At 34.7% G+C, this 21,384-nt stretch overlaps 1 protein-coding gene across 4 annotated transcripts in view; it reads left to right on the plus strand.

The window, feature by feature from the left end:
- Nucleotides 1-21,384, plus strand: part of ACOXL (acyl-CoA oxidase like) — a 495,343-nt gene that overhangs the window by 348,211 nt on the left and 125,748 nt on the right. For all 4 annotated transcript variants that reach the window (XM_031950986.1, XM_031950985.1, XM_031950987.1 and 1 more), the window contains one exon: nt 2,679-2,790. In XM_031950986.1, the coding sequence (XP_031806846.1) occupies nt 2,679-2,790 (112 nt within the window). The remainder of the gene's footprint in view (nt 1-2,678; nt 2,791-21,384) is intronic.

Genomic DNA, 21,384 nt, shown 5'->3' on the forward strand with positions numbered 1-21,384 from the left:
CATTTTAACTGAGGCAACAACTATTCAGTGATTCAAGCTAGGTTAGGTAACAAATGAGACAGAGAATGACCTCTTTTAAGTAGACAAAATAATAATGATGATGACGACGACAATGACGATGATGATGGTGATATTGCCCCTGGTGGGGAGAGGAAGACCTTCAGGATTTCTGGTCCAAACAGAAACAATTGCTATTTATAGGACAAACAACAACATCAATGAGTAGAGATGCCCTACAAATTGAATCTCTCTCCCCCCCCCCCCCCCCCCCCCCTTCCCTCCCTTCCTTCCTTCCTTCCTTCCTTCCTTCCTTCCTTCCTTCCTTCCTTCCTTCCTCTGTGTTCCCTCCTTTAAATCTAATTCACTTGCACGTCATAGCATTACCTCTTTGGCATCATGTTCCTCTTTGAGAATGAAGGAGAAATAGTAAGAACAACCACAAGTCTAACCAATGATCCACTGGCCTTGGGTTGGAATCTATTATTAGCCAATCATGTTAGCCTCTTGGAATAATAAGTCAAAACCAAAAGAGAGTTCTGCCCTCAAGAAACTGTGTTTTTGCTACCTGTTTTATGGGAAGATTATTGGGAGACACAAATCTAAAGGGCTATAAAAATGTTGTTAATGTCATTATTACTACCGGATATTAATCTCTTTAAGGAAAGGAAAATATAATTTACATTGGTGAATTCTTCTCCCTCTTCCCTAGTAGCTACGCAGATATTTATTAAATTTATCTACATTTTTCCTCATTTGCCCATGTGTATCTAATTTTCTACTCAGAGTTAGCACCAGACAAAACTGGAAGTAGGAAGAGTTTATTTTTGATGTCCCCACCTTTCCCTTTTCTCCCTTCTATAATGTTCCTTCCCACCTTCAGGTATCCTTATGCTGTTTTCTTTTTAACAAACCTTACTCTCAGGAAAGTTAGACTATCAGCTATATTTAGTTTTATGTGACTTAAAAGTAAGGTTTAATCTCTTCTAAAAATCATTCACCTTTTAAGCTTTATCTCTCCTTTCGGAATGAAGCCATTTACCAACCTCCTTACAGAGATTTCAGGCACCAGTGAATAAAAAACAAGGGTGTATGTGTTTGGGCAGAATAAGAAGGGTTTTCCTGGTGCCTCTGGAATGATGCTCAAAAAAACAGCTACCTGCTCTGCCTGTAAACATAGCCAACTCTAATACTACTCAGTACATATCTGTGTAATGGCAAATGTTGTTCAGTTCAATAGCAGAAAAAGTAAATATATTGGAAAAAATCATTCTAACTCATGACAAGGTTGGAAAATACAGAACATAGGTCCAGTCTACCCCTTCAAAGGCTAGTTGTAGAAGTATTACTCTAATAAATATGTACCCCTTCAAGTTTCATTTTACTTTAACTTCAACCCTACCACTATTCTTGCAAGGAGCTCCTCTTCTGAAGGTACCTGCACTTCTAATACTGCTTTCCCTATCCTAAACTTCAGAGAGAGCCATTCTGACCATTTCCTAGCCATAGATTTCTTCTGAGCCAAGAATAATAGAAACTCCTAAGATTATATTACCCCTGTATCTGCCTTAGTGATTTTTAAAGACAAATGCTTCTATAAGAAGGCACAGCATCGAGTATGAACATAGATGCTATCTGGGAGCCGTCTCTCCAAGTTTGAATTGTAATTTGTCTCTATCCATATTGAAGCCAAGGTGCAGGAAACAGGGTCTCTAATGCAGACTGTTCCTTTATTTCCTCATGAAACAATTAGCAAGTCAATTTCATCTTTCTGGGCTTGTGTTTCTCATTCTGTAAAACAAGGTGGGTTGGAAGAGAAAATCTTTATACTCTCATAGTTCTCACGTTCTTACATTGGTTCTTCCAGCAGGAAAAAGTCTGTGGGTATGAGAAACTGTAATATGCCCTGAGTATAATGAAATGGTAAAATCCTAATCTACAATTCCCTAAATCTAAGTAGCCACTTAATTGTCATGCCCTTCTGTATTGTCAGGAGTTAAAACAGTGAACATTTAATTAGAGAGAATGGCATCTCAAGAGAATCTAGTTCCTCTATCAGGTGATAGATATCAGGAGAAAGGATGGTGAACTTATGTCCACTGAAGATACAGTGTCTTAGAAAGCCTTGTCCATGTATTTTATTGTCTTAACTTTATAGTTGATAAATCTTTCTAATGTGTCTGACCTATGGTCATCTTCAGCTTAAAACTTTTTCTAATAAAGTTCATTTATGGAAGCAGTGTGACATAATGAATAAAGTGCTGAGCTTAGTACAGAAGACCTGTATTCCTATCTTCCATCTTGACATTTAATAGTTTTGTGTCATCCTGGGCAAATCACTTAGATCCTGTATTTCTCAAACAACTCCCTATATCTTAAAAGGTGAATGATTTTTAGAAGACATTAAACCTTACCTTTAAGTCGCATAAAACTAAGCATAGCTGATATTCTAACTTTTGCTGAGAATAAAGTTTAATAAAAGAAAACAGTGTGAGGGTACCTGACGGTGGGAAGGAACATTATAGAAGGGAGAAAAGGGGAAAGTGGGGATACCAAAAAAAAGTTCTAATATGTGCTGGATCTTTGTCCCACTGTGATGAAATCATAAGTCCTTCTAGTATTCACAAAATTTGTTAATTGAACAAAATGAATAACATTTTATTATTATATTTTTCTTCTAGTTTTTTGGCATTTAACATGGATGCTATTGGTAATCTGACCTTCCTATTGAAAGCAGTGAGTTTTCGAGAAAGAGTTCTTCAGAGGGGATTGGCGGCCAGAATCTATTATAAGGTAACCATATACTGTATCATTTTATTTTATGGTGTATGTGTGGGGAGTAAATCTGATTGTGAAAATCCTACTAGCTATGATAAGATGTGATTAAGCTGCTCCATAGTAATTTTCTTGGGCACATTTGATATCAAACTGACATACTCATTTTTATATTGTTGGTTTTATATTGTTGACATTCAGAAGACAGAAACCCTCTTCCCAAAAACATGTTTTTCATATCATCTCCTGTAGCATTATCTTTGTTGTTGTTCAGCCATTTCAATGGCATCTGACTCTTTCTGATCCAATTTGGGTTTTCTTGCCAAAGATATGGAATAAATATTCCTTTTCCAGGTCATTTTGCAGAGGAGGAAACTGAAGCAAACAGGGTTAAGTGACTTGGTCAGACAGCTAGTGTCTGTGACCATATTTGACTTGGGGAGATGAGTCTTCCTGACTCCAAGCCAAACATTCCATCCACTGTGCCACCCAGATGTCTATAGAGTGTCATCCACAGGATGGTAATGACCCAATAGGGATGAAGTTTGTTGTGAGATCCACAAGGGAAGGGACTAGCACTTTTTATAGTCTGCAGAATATTTGGGTCTTTGGTGGTTCAGTAACACTATCTCCACTCCCAATGTAGATTGTAAACTTTGTATGTAAATCTTATGTGGTATGTAAATCCAACTTCTTTTATTTTATAGCATTTTTGTTTATGTCCTGAAGGATCTGCCCAACACACTTAAAGTTCTTCTCATATTCTCCATGAGGCCTTGTATTTACTATACTATACTATATATATATATATATATATATATATATATATATATATATATGTGTGTGTGTGTGTATATATACATATATATAATATATATATAAATACTATACTTGTATTTACTATAGGTGTGTAATATATTTTTGTTGGATAGATGATTGGAATTTCTAGTTCGGTGATTCCTAATTCTCCTTGTGCTACAAAATCAATGTTTGAGTTTATCACCAATAATTTCCCTACAAAAAGTGCTGTGAGCCACTTAGTTATTTTTAAATTGAAGTATCACATGCTACTCTCTAAAGTGAGCTGAATTGATATAGAATCAAAGAACCATGGTTCAGATCCCAGTTCTTTTACTTAGCATACTTGCATGATCTGGGATGTCACTACACTTTAGAGGGCTAAAAAAACCCTCAAGTTCCCTTCTATATAACCTACAATATAGTTGATGTATAATAAAAGTATATCTCCATGTAGCACTGTTCCATTCAACATCTTCTCACAGTTACATTAATATATCATAACCAAACTCAACCATGTCATGAAACTCCAATCAATTGCCAATTGGTATATTAATTACTATGTGACTATGGGCAAATAATATAATCCCCTTGAGCCTCAATATCCTTATTGTAAAGTGAAGATAATAATAACAGGATACTTATCTCATCGGACTGGTATGAGGAGCAAATGAAAGAATGCTAGAGGATCTGTGTTCAAATCAAAGCTCTTCGACTTTATTTTATGTGTGGCTTTTTAAAAGTCAATTGAACTCTTTAAGGTTCAGTTTCTTCATTTTTGTATAAGGTTGAAATAGACTGAACACCCATATATAGATCATAGTAACATATATGTTACTTCTCCTAAGCCTGCCCCTTAATTTTTCCCATTCTTTAATTAACTTTAACCTCCTATGCTCTATGGTGATTTAGAGGCATGTTGTAATCATTTATCTCCCATTAACAAACTTATCTCTTGTTGCCATTGATAAATGTCAGCTATTTGATGAAATAAAGAAACTTTCTTTCCCAAAGAAAATTACTTGTCTTTAATTAAATATAAAATTAGTGAATATACATATAATTTATTAATAAATGACAATAATAACAAACATAAAGATATATATAACTATTTATAATATTTTGACTGTGACTAGTACTATAGCCCAAGTCACCACAAATGCTGAATATAATAATTAACTGTTCCTCAATTGCTTGAAAACTTAATCTAATGCTATTCAGTTCTCTTGGATACTGATTAAAGTCACTTAAAAATCTTCAAATTTCTTCTCAAAATTAGTTCTTTTTATTTCTTTATGTTCTCTTTGGCAAATACAGGAAACAGTTCTTCCAAAATCTACTGTACTTGACAGTTAATCAGAGACTCTTCATTGAAATCTTTTTATAAGGTTTCTTAAAACATCAGTTAAACTAATTCCCACAAGGAAGAAGTTTCTCCTTACTTCTTCCTATCTTTTCCACGATTTTTCATTGTTTCTCATATATAAAACACACACCTTGTCCTTGAATTCACAGGGGAAAACACTATACTGTAAGCCATTTTCTTAATCTACTCTTTAACTAATAGAACAAATTGCTTTCTTAATCTCCTATTAAAACTCTTAAAATTACAAATATGATCAGATATTGTTATGTGAGGTATATATTTGAAATAAGGGATAATACTTCTCTAGATAAGGGTTTTGGAGTGGATAGCCTCATCAGTGTTCTTTCTGTCTCTAAATCTAGGTTCCTTATATATTCAAAGCATTTTGCAAACAAAAGTTGTCTGTAGATATCTGCTATTATTGTTACTATGGCATTATTCCTATGGAACTATCTCCATTGTATTGTTCTACCAAACTTCATGTTTTGACAGAATCAATGAATGACATTGTTGTTTTTTCAGTTGTGTGCAGCTCTTCATGATTCCATTTGAGGTTTTCTTGGCAGAGATATTATAATGGTTTACCATTTTCTTCTCCAGCTCATTTTCAGATAAGGAAACTGGGGAAAACAGGGTTAAGTGACTAGCCTAAAGTCACTCAGCTAGTAAGTCAAGGGAATGCTGGCTGATCCCCTAGGAAAGAAGGCCAGGAAAACAAAGTCACAAGATGTCCTATATTTGTCCTATATTTGCAAAGTCTGATCAGAGCTAACAACTTTAGAAGGAAGTAGAGGGAGGTGATCAGGAAATAGCTGCCGACCTTATTTTCCATACATGTTTTAAAAAAGAGATTTAATTTGGAATTCTTCACCTGGTGCAAAAATAGTTGGAGGGAAAAGGACATGGCGATAGTGTGAAAGGAGGAGCAGTAGCAGTACATCTCATAGGGGATCTAGTCACAAAATGAAAAATGATTGCTGAGAGAAGTTCTTTTCTTGAGAGCAAGTTTGGATAGAGAGAGTATCTAGTGTCTGAAGTATCAGGAGGAAACTGGGCAAAAGGGAGCAAGACACGTTTCTGTTTCCTTTCCAGTATTGCTGAGGCTTGCCCCCAGTCTGACTCTGTAGCTCTTCATGACTCTTTGTCCTTGATTCTTGGAAATGTTGCTGGTACCCTCTTTGAATGTTTCTTTTCACTTAGTAATATCTGGAATTGTCTGTTTTCTTTGCCCAAAGTTCTGTCTTCTCTTATTCAAAGTGGATGTCTCAATTCTCACCTAAGAAAAATTTTGCTAAGGACCCCAAATGATGACTTTTTCTTTTATGAGAGTATTGGCAAATGTGCAGACCCCATCAGCTTATTTGGCTGATGTAACCTTTCCCCATGGAGGATGATTCTGGGGGAGGTGCTTCTAGGAGAGTGGTGATGAGGTGTAAGGGAGGTACTGTAGAGTCTGTGGAGTCTGCCTGGACCTCTTGTAATTGATTCCAGGGAGGTAATCACATGTATAGGAAGGATCTTTGGGGATTGTGTAACCAGAACTGTTGACATCTTCAAGAAGACCTCAATCAGCTTCTGCCTCTTCTTAGTCTCATTCCTTTCTGAGTTAGGTGACTATCTTTCACAGCGTTTAATGAGAAACTACTGTGGGGGGAGAAACCTCAGGGCCTTAGTAACTCTCCAAGGCCACATGTCCAGAAACAGACTTTAGTCCTGTGCCATTTTAATCATTTTCTCCTATTGTAGATGCAAGGAGTGGAGTCTCAGATTATGGTCAGAAAAGTGAACCACGGCAATTTGGGAGTATAACTGGATTTTATGCTCTTTAAAAGTTTTTTTTTGTTGTTGTTGTTGTTTTTAGTGCAATATCAATGTTCCTAGGAGAAAAGGACAATATTTGGAAGTTCTATGCCATATCTGGACTTGGATTTGGTAGAATCAATGAAGTGAATTAAATTCTTATTCTACTTTCCTGGATACTAAAGTAATGTCAGGGAGAATATGCCCCAAAAGTATGAAGAGAAATTCTTGTATGTTTTTCTTGCTATATCTTTGAAGGAAATATTCTTTGTAAAAGCTACCCAGTATTACATGGTTAAATGGAAGTGAGGTGCTAGCACAAGTTCATAAAATGAGGGGAGCCTAGACATCAAGGGCTTGAGGAAATGCAGAAGGAAACAACTCTTCCCAAGCCTTTCAGGGTATCCTAGAATCCTGAGGGGGCAATGTAACAAGCCTGGCTCTGGGAACCAAGTGTACTCACTACATAGAGAACTACAGAATGTGAATGCTAGACCTCACTTAGTCCACCTGTCTTATTTTATAGACAAAGAAACTGAGGTCCAAAAAGATTAAAGTTACATGACGATTTAATCACAAAAAGGCTTAGCTAGAATCAAAATTTTCTAATTCAGAGACCTTATTCAGTTCTCTTTCTAATGGAGTCACTTAAATTCTCTGGATGATTTTCCTTATCTTTAAAAAAGAGGGGAGTATTTTAAAAGATATCTAAACTCTCTTCCAGCTCAACAATTCTGTGATAGTATATGCCCCTCGGAGAAAAGAAGGTATTGGATTACAGTCATTTAATCAGATACTAGAGGTTATAATAACCATTTCAATTAGATAACAGCCGTGGGAGTCTCAAAAATAATCTGAAGGCATACTGAGTTTTGGCAATGCCCCAGGAAAAGTATATGTGAGAGAGTATATTAGGCGCGAGTAAATTAACATTTTCTCTTTTAATAATGTTCTTTCCCCTTCTCTCCATTGGTCCAAATCTTCCTATTTATCATTCAAAACTTGGCTGAAATTGTTCTTTCTCTTAAAAGCCTTCTCAGCCCATACCATCCTGTGGTCCTTTTATAAATTCATGGATAGTTCAGGTTTGCAAATCACTTTGGATATATTATCTTTGTGATACAAATACTACAGGCAACAGTCAATAAACATTTATTAAGTTCCTATTAAGTACTAGGCACAATGATAAGCTCTGTAAATAGAGAAAGGAAAAAAAACAATCTCTGACCTCTCTATGTTTTCACAATCTAACTGGGAGATAACATGCAAACAACTATGTACAAACAAACTATACACAGGATAAATTGGAAATGATCAACAGAGGAATAGCACTATAATTAAGATGGGTTAGTGAAGATTCTTGTAAAAGGTCGACTTTTAGTTGGGACTTGAAGGAAGCCAGAAAGTAGCTTTCAGAAGGAAGAGTATTTCAGGCATAAGGTCAGTCAGAGAAAATGAGAGATGGGGTGTTTTGAAAGAGATGGGGTGTTTTATTTGAGGAACAGCAAGAAAGTTGGTGATATTGGATTGTAAAGTATATGTGTAGAAGTAAGATTTAAGAAGGCTGGAAAGGAAAGGGATCAGGATATGAAGTGTTTGGAATGCCATACAGAAGATATTATATTTAATCCTAGAAATGATGAGTCTCTGGAGTTTGAATAAGGAGGTTACATAGTTAAACCTAAATTTTAGGAATAATGGTTGAGAAGATGATGGATTGTAATAGGGAAATGTGTGGCAGAAACACAAATCAGAAGGTAATTGTAATAGTTCAGGAGTGAAGTGGGGAGGTCCTACTTGTGGGTGGCAACAATCAAAAGACTGGCTGGATATAGGGGACAAAAGTATGGAGTCAAGGATAGCACCCAGGTGATGAACCTGAGGAACTAGAAGAATGTCAGTGCCTCCAACAATACAGAAGTTTGGAAAAGGGAGAGTGTTTGGTGGGAAAATGAGTTCAGTTTGGACTGTTGAATTTAAACTGTCTACAAGATGTCCAGTTCAAGATGTCCAGATGCAACACTGGAAGTCAGCAGAGAAGTTAAAACTGGATAAAGATTCTTGAAAATCATCAATGTAGAAACGAAAGTGGAGTCTACGAAAGCTGATGAAATCACCAAATGAAATAATATAGAGTAAAGAAGAGGGTCCAGGACAGAGTTCTATGGGACACCTGGATTAGTGGGCCTGACCTGAATGAAGATTCAAGGAAAGAGACTGAGAAAAATAGGTAGGAAGAGAACCAGGAGAGAGTAGTGCCTTGAAAACCAAGAGAAAGGAAAATATCAAGGAAAATAGAGTCAAAAGCTGCAGAGAGGTTAAGAATATGGAAGTTGAGAATAAAACTTGATTTGGGCATCAAGAAATAGTGAAATTTTGGTTGAATGATGAAGTCAGAAGCCAAACTATAGGGTTAAGAGAGTGAGAGGAAAGGAAGTGGAAATACATATCATAACTGCATTTCTCAAAGAGGTTAGCCACATTTAATGTCCTCATTTCTTTTTAAAAAATGATTATAGAGTTTGGAAAAGTGTTTTCTAGATTGAGAATCCAGTTTTAAAGAATCTAGCAAAGAGTACTTTCTAGATTGAAAAATCTATAAAAGACTCTATAAGATAATGTTTTCTAGACTAAAGAGCTAGAAAAGAGTGCCTTCTAGACTGAAAATCCAGGAAAGAATATAGAAAAATGTTTTGCTAATGGAGAATCCAGAAAATAATCTAGAAAATAGTGCTTTCTAGATTGAAAATCCAGAAAAGAATCTTGAAAAAAGTGCTTTATAGACTGAAAATCTAGAAAAGCGTTTTCTAGATGGAGAATCCAGAAAAGAATCTAGAAAATAATGTTTTTTCTAGATGGAGATTCCAGAAAAGAATTAGAAAGGATTGTTTTCTAAATTGAAAGATTTATAAAAGATTCTATAAGATAGATAATGTTTTCTAGACTGAGGATCTAGAAAGAGAATCATCTGGACTGAAAATCTAGAATGAGTTTTTCCTAGTCTGAGAATCTAGAATAGAGTATTTTCTAGATTAAGAAAATAGAGTATTTTCTAGATTAAGAATCCAGAAAGGTGTTTTCTAGACTAAGATCTAGAAAAGAGTGCCTGCTAGACTGAGAATCTAAAAGTATTAAAAATGATATAAAGTTGTTAAACATCAACATGAACATTTCTATATAGAAAGTAAGTTCAGAGATGATTGTGTGTGAAAACTGAATTTCTGTTATGCACTTGTCTTTTTAAAAGTAACTTTTTTAAAAGACTTTTTAAAAGTCTTTTTAAAGTTGAGAGAGGAGCCAAGGTGGCAGAATGCAGAGTAACTCAGAGTTGAGTAAAAAATCTGATTTCCAAATGTAATTCAAGAGAAGGATAGAGGTAAGCATGAATGAGAAATAAAAATGTACTCAATAAGATTTAACTATTTACATTCTTGTGTTGGAAGATGATACTTATAACTACTAAGAATTATTGTCATTATTAATAAGTAGGCCTCTGTAAGGAATATACATAGACAGAGGTTAGGGGTATGATTTGACTATGATGAGATTATCTAAAAAATATTTAAGGGATGAGAAAGAAAAATGTACTGACAGAAAGGGGATGGAAGAGGGGAAGAATGGTGAAAATTATTTTACATTAAAAAGGTGCACAAGGAAGAGATTTTACAATAAAGGGGAAAATAAGGGACTGGCAGGTAATGCTTGAACTTTACTCTCATTGGAATTGGTTTGAAGACGGAATAAAATACACACTCAACTGGGTAGAGAAATCTATCTTACCCAATAAAAAAATAGGAAGAGAAGGGGAGAGGGACTGATAAAAAGGATGGTGGATTAAGGGAGGCAGTGGTCAGAAATTAAGTAGACTTTTGAAGAATGGTAAAAGAGGGAAAGAGGGAGAAAGAGGGGGAGAATGTATGTGGGGGGAGGGGAGGGAAGGAAGAAGAGAGGGAGGGAGGGAAAGAAGGAAGGGGAGAGGAGGAGAAAGGAAAGAGAAGAGAGAGACAGAGAGATGGGGACAGAGATAGACAGATGGAGACAGAGAGACACAGAGAAAGAGACATGAGTGGGGTGGGGTTGGAGAGAACAGCAACAACAACAGATAAAAAAAAGAAAAGAGGATGGAGGGAAATACACAGGATTCATGACTATGAATGTGAATATGATGATCTCACCTATAAAATGGAAGTGAATAGCAGATTAGATTAGAAACCAGAATCCAACAATACCTTGTTTATAAGAAACAAGACATATAAGACACACACAAAGTAAAAATAAGGAGCCCAGAGCAGAATTTATTATGCTTCATCATATGTCAAAAAAGGCAAGGGTAACTATCATGATATCAGACAAAGTAAAAGCAAAATTAGACCCAATTAAAAGAAAACAGGAACTACATTTTGCTAAAAGGTAACATAGACAATGAAATAATATCAATACAAATATATATGTACCAAAATGCATCCAGATTCTTAAAGGAAATTTTTAATGTTTATGGGGGGAAATAGAGAATAAAACTATACTAGTAGGGAAAACCTCAACTTTCTCCTCCCAAAACTAAATAAGTCTAATTATAACATAAGAAAAAAATTAAGGAGACAAAATTGTAGAAAAGTTAGATATGACTGATCTTTGGAGACAATTGAATAAAAATAGAATGGTCTATACTTGTTTTTCAGATGTACAGGGCACATTCACAAAAATTGACCATGTGTTAAGAGCATGAAAACCTCCCAACAAAATGCAATAAAGCAAAAATATTAAATTCATACTTTCCAGACCATAATGCAATAAAATTACATTTAATAAAGGACCGTGGAAACATATATTAAAGACTAATTGGAAACTAAATAATTTAATCCTAAAAAATGAGTGGATAAAAAGACATATCATAGAAACAGTCAATAACTTCTTTAAATAAAATGACAGCAATGAAAAAATGTCCCAAAATTTATGGGATGCAGCCAGAGTAGTATTTATATCTCTAAATTCCTAATAATGAAAAAAATAGATAAAGAGCAGATCAATTAATTGGGCATACAATAAAAACAAGTTAAAAATTCCCAATTACACCCCAAATTTAAAATCTTGAAAACCAAAAGAGGGATTAATAAAATTGAACGTAAATAAAATTAATGGTCAAATAAAACTAGGATGCTGCTTTCATGAAAAAAAAAAAGATAAACCACTGATTAATTTGATTTTAAAAAGAAATAAAATAAATTACCAGCTTTTAAAAATATGAATGAACATTGTGAATGAACAATCAATGAAGATAAAATTAAAACAATCACTGAGATCCAATTTACTCAATTATATGTCAATAAATCTTACAATCTAAGTGAAATGAATGAATATTTACAAAAATATTAGGGGATAATTAGAAAGCAGTTTGGCAGAAACTAGGTAGAGTTCACCATCTCACACCATATGACAAAAATAAGTTCAAAATGGGTCTGTGATTTAGACTTGCAGAGTGATATAATAAGCAAATTAGGAGAGCATAGAAAGTGTTATCTGTTGGATATGCTTGGTTAGTGGTTGTCCTTTGTACTCAAAGGGAACAAAAATGACATTTATGGATAAGGGAAGAATGTATGACCTGATAAGAAATAAAGGAGATAATGAGAGGCAAAATGGATAATTTTTATTTCATTAAAAGTTTTTTGCACCAAAAAAACCCCAATGCAGCCAAGATGAGAAGAAAAAACAGAAATGGTTTTTAAAAAAAAAGATCATTACCCAATTAATAAGTAGTTAAGGAATATAATAATTAAGCAGTTTTCAGAAGAAATCAGGAAAATGACAGAGGTTAGAGGGGATGTGGAAGAATTGAGATACTAATGCATTGTTGATGAAGTTGTGAACTAATCTAACTATCCTGGAGAAGAATTTGGAATTATGAGCAGAGGACTATTGTTGTTGCTTTTGTTCTTGTTATTCAGTAATTTCAAGCATGTATGATTCTTCCTGACCCAATTTGGGGTTTTCTTGGGAAAAATACTAGAGTGGTTTAGGTATAATCCAAGACAGTTCCAAAGGACCTGTGATAAAAAGTGCTACCTCCAGAGAAAGAACTGATGGAGTCTGAATGTTGATTAAAGCATCATTTATTTCACCTTTTTTCATTTTTCTCTCTTTTTGCAACATGAAAATATGTTTTGCATAATTTCACATATATAATTGATATCAGATTTCTTACCTTCACAATGGATGGGGGGAGGCAAGCAGGAAGGAGAGAAATTAGAGCACAACTTTTAAAAATAGATACAAAAATAAATAATATTTTTTAAAAGTAGATACTAATGATAGTATAACTTTGCCCTGCTGGCAGGGCCTCTTCTGGCTGTTATGTCTTCTTCTGAATGTTCTCCTATTTGTTTCTGATTATTTAAAAAGTATTTCATTATTTTCCTTTCCCTTTTTTCATCATTATTACTATTTCCCTCCAATCTCCATTACAACTCTGCCTCCTCTAAATAAAAGACCCTCTTTGTAACAAACATAGTCAAGCAAAACAAATTCAGATAATGTATGAAAATGTCTTATGCTGCATCCACAACCTAATCTCCCTGCCTAATTTTAATATCATCAACCTTTCCAGGTTATAATTGATTGTGACATTGATTAACATTCTTAAGCCTTTCAATATTACTTTTCTTTACATCATTTTAGTCATGATATTATATAAATCATTTTGATTCTATTCTCTTTATACTGGACATTCATGTGAATGTCTCATTCCTCCCATGTTTCTTTGAATCCATCCTTTCCATCATATTAATGGCATAATAATTTTCTTTGCTTTTTATTTGTTTGCATAATCATTCTCCAATTGATAGGCACCCACTTTTTCCTCCCAGTTCTTTGCAGCAATAAAAAAAAGTGCTACTAGAAAATTTTTTGTACCTGATAGTTATTCTCTTTGATGTTTTTGGTTGTGAGATCAAAACTGTTTTTTAAAACAATTCTAAGACATGTTAACTTCTAATATGTTAAATATTGACAGACATAATCCATATAAACAAAAGCTATTTGGACTCCTCAATAATTTTTAAAAGTATAAAAGGATCCTGAGACCAAAGGAATTGGAGAACCACTTCTCTAGTGTATTTATTTAGAAGTGATCAAAGACATATATAACTCATTGACTTTTGAGATGTTGTTCTAAGTGGTTGGTTAATTATTCCTTTTAATTCTAACTGCATTGATTTGGTTTGTGCAAAAGCTTTAATTTTATATAATCAAAATGATCTATTTTGCCTTTTACGATCATGTGACTTTTTGAAGACAGTGGGATTCTGAAGACACACTTGCCTTACCTACCACCATTAGAATATAAACAGTCTACCAACATTTAGTTCTTTTCAGTTGCTCAAATATTTTCAAGCATCTTTCTAGGTTTCTTTTGTTTTCTGTTTTGGTATTTCAGAGATCCTACCTGATTCTGATCTTTTTCATCACTAATGCTTAAAAGTCCTCAATTCTATTAGAGGTCATTTTCCCCAGGAAGATTATATTTAGTTTCCAGTTTAGGATTGTTTTCAGTAGGTGATTGGTATATTCTTTGTATTTTCATTTTGACTTCTGGTTCTGATAGATATAATCATTTTTATGACTTCTTGAGATATGGTATACAGATTTTTTATGTTCTTGGTTTTTAAGGAGTCTGATCATTCTTAAATTATCTCTCTTAGATGTTTTCTATACCAACTATTTTTGTTATCTTATATATTCTCCTTATTTTTAATTATAATTGTTCTAATATTTCTTAATGTTTCATGGAGTCTATAAGATCTTTTAACACCTTTCTATTTTTCAGGGAATCAACTACCTGGGTAATTTCTAAATTATTCTGTTTATAGGAAAACAGAAATCCTAATTGTGTTTTCTTCCTAAAGGCAAACTCCCAGCTTCTGGCCATCTTATACAGTTGTAGTCTAGATAGAGAAGCTTACCAATGTTTCTCTTTGGTCTATTTGATCAATGTTTCACCTCTTTTAAATCTTTGCTGGGGTATTTGTAAAAGAAATGAGTTTCTCTTGGACCTTTTCATGTGGCCATCTTACCTGGAAGTCTCTAGGATCCTGATTTCAGAAATGATAAAATTGAAGATAAGAGAGATAAAAGAATTTGTCCATGAATAGTTATTTGGTAATTATCATTTAGCAGGCTTCAAACCTAGGAATTCCTGACTCCAAATGAAGTACTTCTTTATTTACACCATGCTGACTGTCATTTCTGTAGTACCATCCATATCATCCTCTGGACATTAGACAGTTAAATCATTCCTTGTGAAATTCCTTTCAATCTTATTTAATTTAACTGCCATTTAGAGTCAGATATTTGCACAATGATTAGAGTGCTGGACCTAAAGTCAGGAAGATTCGAGTTCAAATCTGCCCTCACACACTTATTAGTTTTGAAATCCTGGGCAAATCATTTAATCTTGCTCTGCTTCAGTTTCCTCATCTATAAAATGGGGATAATAATAGCTTCTATCTACCTCACAGGATTGTTGTATCAAATGAGATAATATTCATAAAGGGCTTTGCAAACTTTAAAAAAATATAAATGCTAATTATGATTATTGTTAAATTAATAATAACCACTTCTAATGACATCCATTTAACTTTTTGTGAATTTGTGTTTCATTTCAAAAACTAAATGGTAGACTTCTTGATTGCAAAGACCCTGTTTTATACTTTTTATCTATTATTCACCTACCATTTTCTTCTGAGCATTATCAGATGCTTGCATATACATATGTAGTTGATTGATACACTATGTTTTGCATGTCATATACATAATATATACATATTTAATTTTTGATACACTGTGTGTTTTACATATCATATACATAATAGAAATGTATACACATTTCATAATCCCTTAGCCAATTGCAGACTATCATGTTAGATGTACATGATTCTTTACATATCAAGGCAGGAAAAGAGTCACAGGATCATAGAGTTAGATTTGGAAATAACCTTAGAGGTCATTGAGTACAATCTCTTCAATTTTCAGATGAGGAAACTGATATTCAGAGAAGTTATGATTTGCCCAGGGCCATACAGTTATTAACTCCATGAGGCAGAATTTGAAGTCAGATATTCATGATATCGTATCCTAGCATTCTGTCCACTACATGAGACCTAAAAAAGGTACAAAAACTTCCTATTTTGTTGTGTCCACTAGAGGCTTTGTGGTTTATGCTAAACACAGGTGACTTGACTTGCCACAAATTAAATTTTATATGCCTCAGAGAATGGAATTGTCAGGCATAACATTCATTCCATCTGTCTCTAAAGGTTTTTATGAGGATCAAAAGAGATGATATGAGTGATATATAAATATAATTTAATATTACAGAAATATAACATTATTAATGTGGGTTCCAGAGGTGAACTGGAAAAAAAAAAAGAAGTGGACAGGTTCCCAGGGAGAGGGAGGACCTAAGCAACATCTGTGAGAGTGGTTTTCATCTTCTCACACTGTTTCTTCTCATACTGATTATTGGTCCACTCATCCTCAAGTTTATTTGACGATGGTCCTAACAGATGTCGAGTTTGAAAGTGTGCTCCACACATCCTTCATCAAACTATCCTGACAAGCTCTGGGTCTCAGAACTCCCTTTCAATAACAGAAGAAAGGGCGTGAACCTAAATGAAGAATTCTCATGTGGAAGCAGAATTATCTTTTTTTTTTTTCTTTTTAGTCCCAGAGGGCAGCAAAAGCTGCCTAGGAGAATTAGGTAAAGGTTGCAGAAATATAGTTTTAGGCTTGATGTCATAGAAAACTTCCTAAAGATCAGAGTTGTCCAAAAGAAGTTGCCTCAGGATGTAGTAGGTTCTCCCTGAATAGAGAAGGCTGATACAGTTTTATTGTAGTTACTGTAGAGGGGAATTCTCAGCTAAGTATAGATTGGACTAGACAACTACTCTGATGTTGCAAATTCAAAAAAAACAAAACAAAACTGGAGCATCATTCCATCCCACCTCAAGCCATGTCCACAGGCCCTTGTGGCTGACTATATAATAAGGAAGAATTCAGTATTCTTGGGAAGCAAGAAGACATTGTGATCAATAGTTTACATCCTTGTAGTTTTTTCACTGACTCGACTAAAAAGATATAATGAACACATTGGTTGGCAGCAGTGAGTAAAACAATGGACTTAAAAAGTCAAGAAGATATGAGTTCAAATCCACCTTCAGACAATTATTAGCTATGTGACCCTGGGCAAGTCATTAACCCTGCCTTAGTTTCCCCATCTATAAGTAATAATAATAATAACACCCATTCCCAGGGTTGTTGTGAGTATAAAATAAGATTGTGAGGCACTTTACAAATCTTAAAGTGGTAGTTATCATTATTATTATCATCCTTGTTATTATTATCTTGGTTTTGTGTATTAAAAGCATTCAATGCTCCCATCCCATGCAAGTTTTCCAGTTTTATCACTGAAAGAAGTTAAAATTCAAAGCTTCAAGTATGTTTCCTTGCCTGTTCTATGTCCATTTGAGGGCTATAGAGTTTTAGAAGACAAGTACTATGAGGCCTAATTTCTTTCATATGTGAAAAAAACATTATTCTCTGTCTTCTGTCAGCCTTAGCTAGTCATCAAGAGCAGTCAGATGCAGTAAATAAAGTGCACATATAAACTTCAAAATCTCATTGGTAAAATGAGACCTTTCTGGCTGACCTTCCTCTAAAGGCATATCTTTTAAAAGAGTCTGTAAATTAAATATATCTTGTTTTTCCTTCTTTGACCCCTTTGCCAATCCAAAGGTTTTGGAGGAACTTGTAAAATGAGGAAGTTGCTGAGAAAAAAAGGGAGAGAATAGCAGTTATTATTGTGTATTTTACTTGTGTGTCTGATAATGAATATGATCAGGACCTTTATTTGGGTAAAGTTAAATGAATATTCAAAGTTGAAAGAGAAAGAATCATCAGATATTATTTTTCTATTTTGAAGTCTATGTGATGAAAAACAGAGCATTTTACTTGACAGCAGAGGGGAGGGAGAGGAGAGGGAAAATTAGGAAGTAATATACTCAATTATAGAAACCTTTTGCCAGGATCATATTTACTCATATTCTGACAACTTCAGTTATGCCCTAGGGGAGGAAAGAAAATTCAGAAACAGGTTCTATGAGACATGTGCACATTTCCCATTCCAAGTATACTAGAGCTATAATGATTAATGGTTAACTAATACATTAATTTCTTATCCAGAAATAGACTACCTCCTCGGAGAGTGAGAAGGAAACTTTCAAAGTGCCAGGACACAGAGCAGAGAGACTAATAAGAGGACGAATGTAATAGAGAGGAATAATATGGCACTGACTTAATCCATTAGATAAAAGGTCAGTTTGAAGTAAAATTAAATGTTTTTGAGGAAGTTAGGCACCTAACATTGTCTGTCTCTACCATATTCTTCTATTCCTATTCTATCTTCTTTTCAAATCCTCCTTTGTTGTTTCCTTAAATTTGTGTTCTTCTTTCCTTAAATCCTGTTCACTTATTCTCTGGTTCTGTATACTCATTCCTCCCCTTTCCTATTTTTCCCACCTTGCTACCCATTTCCTTCTGACTTGAAACAACAATGTCATCCTTACATCCTCACTCTTTCTCACCTTTCATATCCATCCAATCTATTGCCAAGTACAGCTGTTTCCACCTTTGCATTATCTTTTCTATATACCTTAGTGTTGCCTGTAACACAATGGCCAACCTTATACAGGTCCTCATTATGTTAAGCCTAGACTGTTGCAATAACTAGCTGCTTGAATCTGCTTGCTTCCAATATCTACCCAATCTAGTCTATCCTCCACTAACCTCACAAATTAATCTTCTTAAAATGCAGATCTGACTATGTCACTACCTACCCCATACTAAATAAGCTTCATTTGCTCCTTCATGCCTTTAGGATCAAATACAAAATCCTCGGTTTGGTTTTTATGGCTTTTTACAACCTGTCTGCTTCCTTCTCAGTCTTTCTCCCACCACTATACTCTGTTGTTTTTAAGTAATTTGCCAGTTATGTCTGACTTTCTATGACCCCATTTGGGTTTTCTTGGCAGAGATACTAAAGTGGTTTGTCATTTCCTTCTCCACTTCATTTTACAGATGAGGAAGCTGAGGCAAGCAGGGTAAAGCTGATGAAACACCACATTTTGGAAGAATAGTGTGGAATGTGAAACACTCAAAAAAAGGCGTTTTCATAGTCACAAGAAGCCCTTTATTTTGTCAATGGTGCTTGGGCTAGCAATGGGTTTTGAGTGAAAGCATCTATTTAAAGATCAGAGCTGAGGAGGAAGAAGGAAAATAAGGGCGGGGTCTAGAGAGTTAGGGAGGATTTAGGGAAGGTCCCAGTCAAGAACAAACTCTCATGCACATTATGTTTGTTAGCAACTGCATGATGTGAACACCATGTGTGGAATATTGATCATACAGGATAATGAGGGTACTTTTGTCACAAGGATTACTTGTAGGGCAATAATGTGCCGGCTCAGGGGAAGGAAGGGTCCCTTTCTGCAGGATCCTCACTCATTTGGTGAGTTCCCCGGGGAAGACTTTTCTTTCTTTTTCTTCCCCTATTCCTAATTTGATACACAACAGTAAGGGAGAATTGCAGAGGGAGAATGAGAGCATTCAAATGGTAGATTTTATAATCTGAGGAAAGGACTCTATTAGAATTGGGGATAAGAGGAATAAAGGGTGGATTCTGAAGCTTCAGAAAATCAGGAAGCATAGAATTTGGAGATCTTGTGATAATATAAATCAATGTTGTATGCCTCAATCCATAGGAGTTTCCCAATCTCCCCCTTTCTTTTCTTCTTTGAGGAATTGATCTGTCTGATTCATTTTGCTTCCACCATTTATCCTATATATACAGGTAAATGGTGAAGTCAATAGAGCACTAGGCCTGAAGATAGAACGACCTACTTTCAAATCTGGCCTTCCAGATTTACTAGCTGAGTCTGGACATTTATTCAAACTTTGTCTAGGCCAGTTTCTTCATCTGTAAAATTAGAATAATAATAGAACCTACCTCCCAGGCTGTGAAGATCAAATGAAATCTTTGTAGTGCTTTGCAAACTTTGGAAATCAATATAAATGCTAGATATCATCATCATCATCATCGTCATCATCTCAGTATTTCTCTTCTTTCTTGCCCTGTTATAGAATAGAAATATGTAGTCTCATAGGTTTTCACATACATTTCCCAACAAGAATCACAAGCTTTTTCAAAATGTTCTAAGAATTTTATCTGCTAAAGCAAAAAAAGCAGAATTACATAGCTACTTCTGCTTTGCATGCTTTTCATGCTTTCCATGATCAAAAAATTGTCTTGAATCTGGTCCAGAAGACTCTGCAAGGTCCCTGGGCCTGATTTAATAAGCACAATGTCATCTTCAGAAAGAAACATCTGGAGGACCCATCACCAAAACAGACTTTAAAAAAAGTCCATTGTGTTTTAAATGGAGCTATTTGATTAAGCCTTTAAACCCAAATCACTCTGGCTTTCACTGAATGGCCAATAATAGGTTTTGATGGCTTGAATGGGTGTAAATAGCAATTGTTTTCTGTTCTAGTCAGAAACTCACAGGGTCTTCCCCTCTCAAATTGATGGTTTTGTAATGGTAAATTGGGCCACCTTTTGTTTTCATTCCTACCTAGCCCTTAGTCATGGAATCAGCCTGGATTTAGACAAATTGAGGGAAAAACTTTAATTTAGAGAGGCCAAGGTCACCTACTATATACTAGTCCATTACCAGTCATCTTGAAGAGTGAGCTGGTGACTTTGTGTAACTGCCTCCCTGAAATCCACTTCATGTGCAAGTCAAAAAAATCACCCTAGCGATGTCACTTGTCCTTTTCTACAAAAAAAGGGTCTCCAGGGCATCTTTGACTTTTACTCTGTCAACAGCTACTCTTAGTACATATCTCTCTGTTTTGTATCTTGGTCATTACTCAATAACAAAGCCATCTTAGTTATTATATCCTTTGAGAAATCTTGCACAATTTTAAAACAGTCAAGTGAAAGCCAGTGTTGGAAAGATGCCTCTAAGGTGCCATTTTCTTCTGCTGAATCAAATGTTTCTTATATTTGACAAATAATAATCATGTTTTAATGTATATACTCACACCAGAAAAAAATTGTTACATAAAGATTATTTGTTCTATTTACATGATATTTTTGTTGTATATTTAAAAGAAACAGCAAGTTATATATAGTAGATTTGCAGTTTCATGTGCAATCACTGTGTTTTTTAATTGTACTGTTATGGAAATGCTTGTTTTATTCCATAAAATAAAAATAAAAATTTAAAAAAATAATATACATTCTCCAAATACAATTAAATAGACAGACCATAAAGCTGGTCCAGCAATATGATATTTTGGACCAACAGAACTAAGAAATATCAAATAGGAAGTGAGTGAGTGACACAGTGGATATAGCACTGGGCTTGGAATCAGAAAGATCTGAGTTCAAATGTGGCCTCACTATTAGCTGTGTGATCTTAAACAAGTCATTAAACCCTCTACTTGCTTCAGTTTCCTTAATAGCACTAACTTCCCAGGAGTGTTTGAAGTTCAAATGAGATGGTATTTGTAATGTACTTAGCACAATGTCTGATAAT

This window comes from Sarcophilus harrisii, chromosome 2 (assembly GCF_902635505.1).
Source record: "Sarcophilus harrisii chromosome 2, mSarHar1.11, whole genome shotgun sequence".
Classification (NCBI taxonomy): domain Eukaryota; kingdom Metazoa; phylum Chordata; class Mammalia; order Dasyuromorphia; family Dasyuridae; genus Sarcophilus; species Sarcophilus harrisii.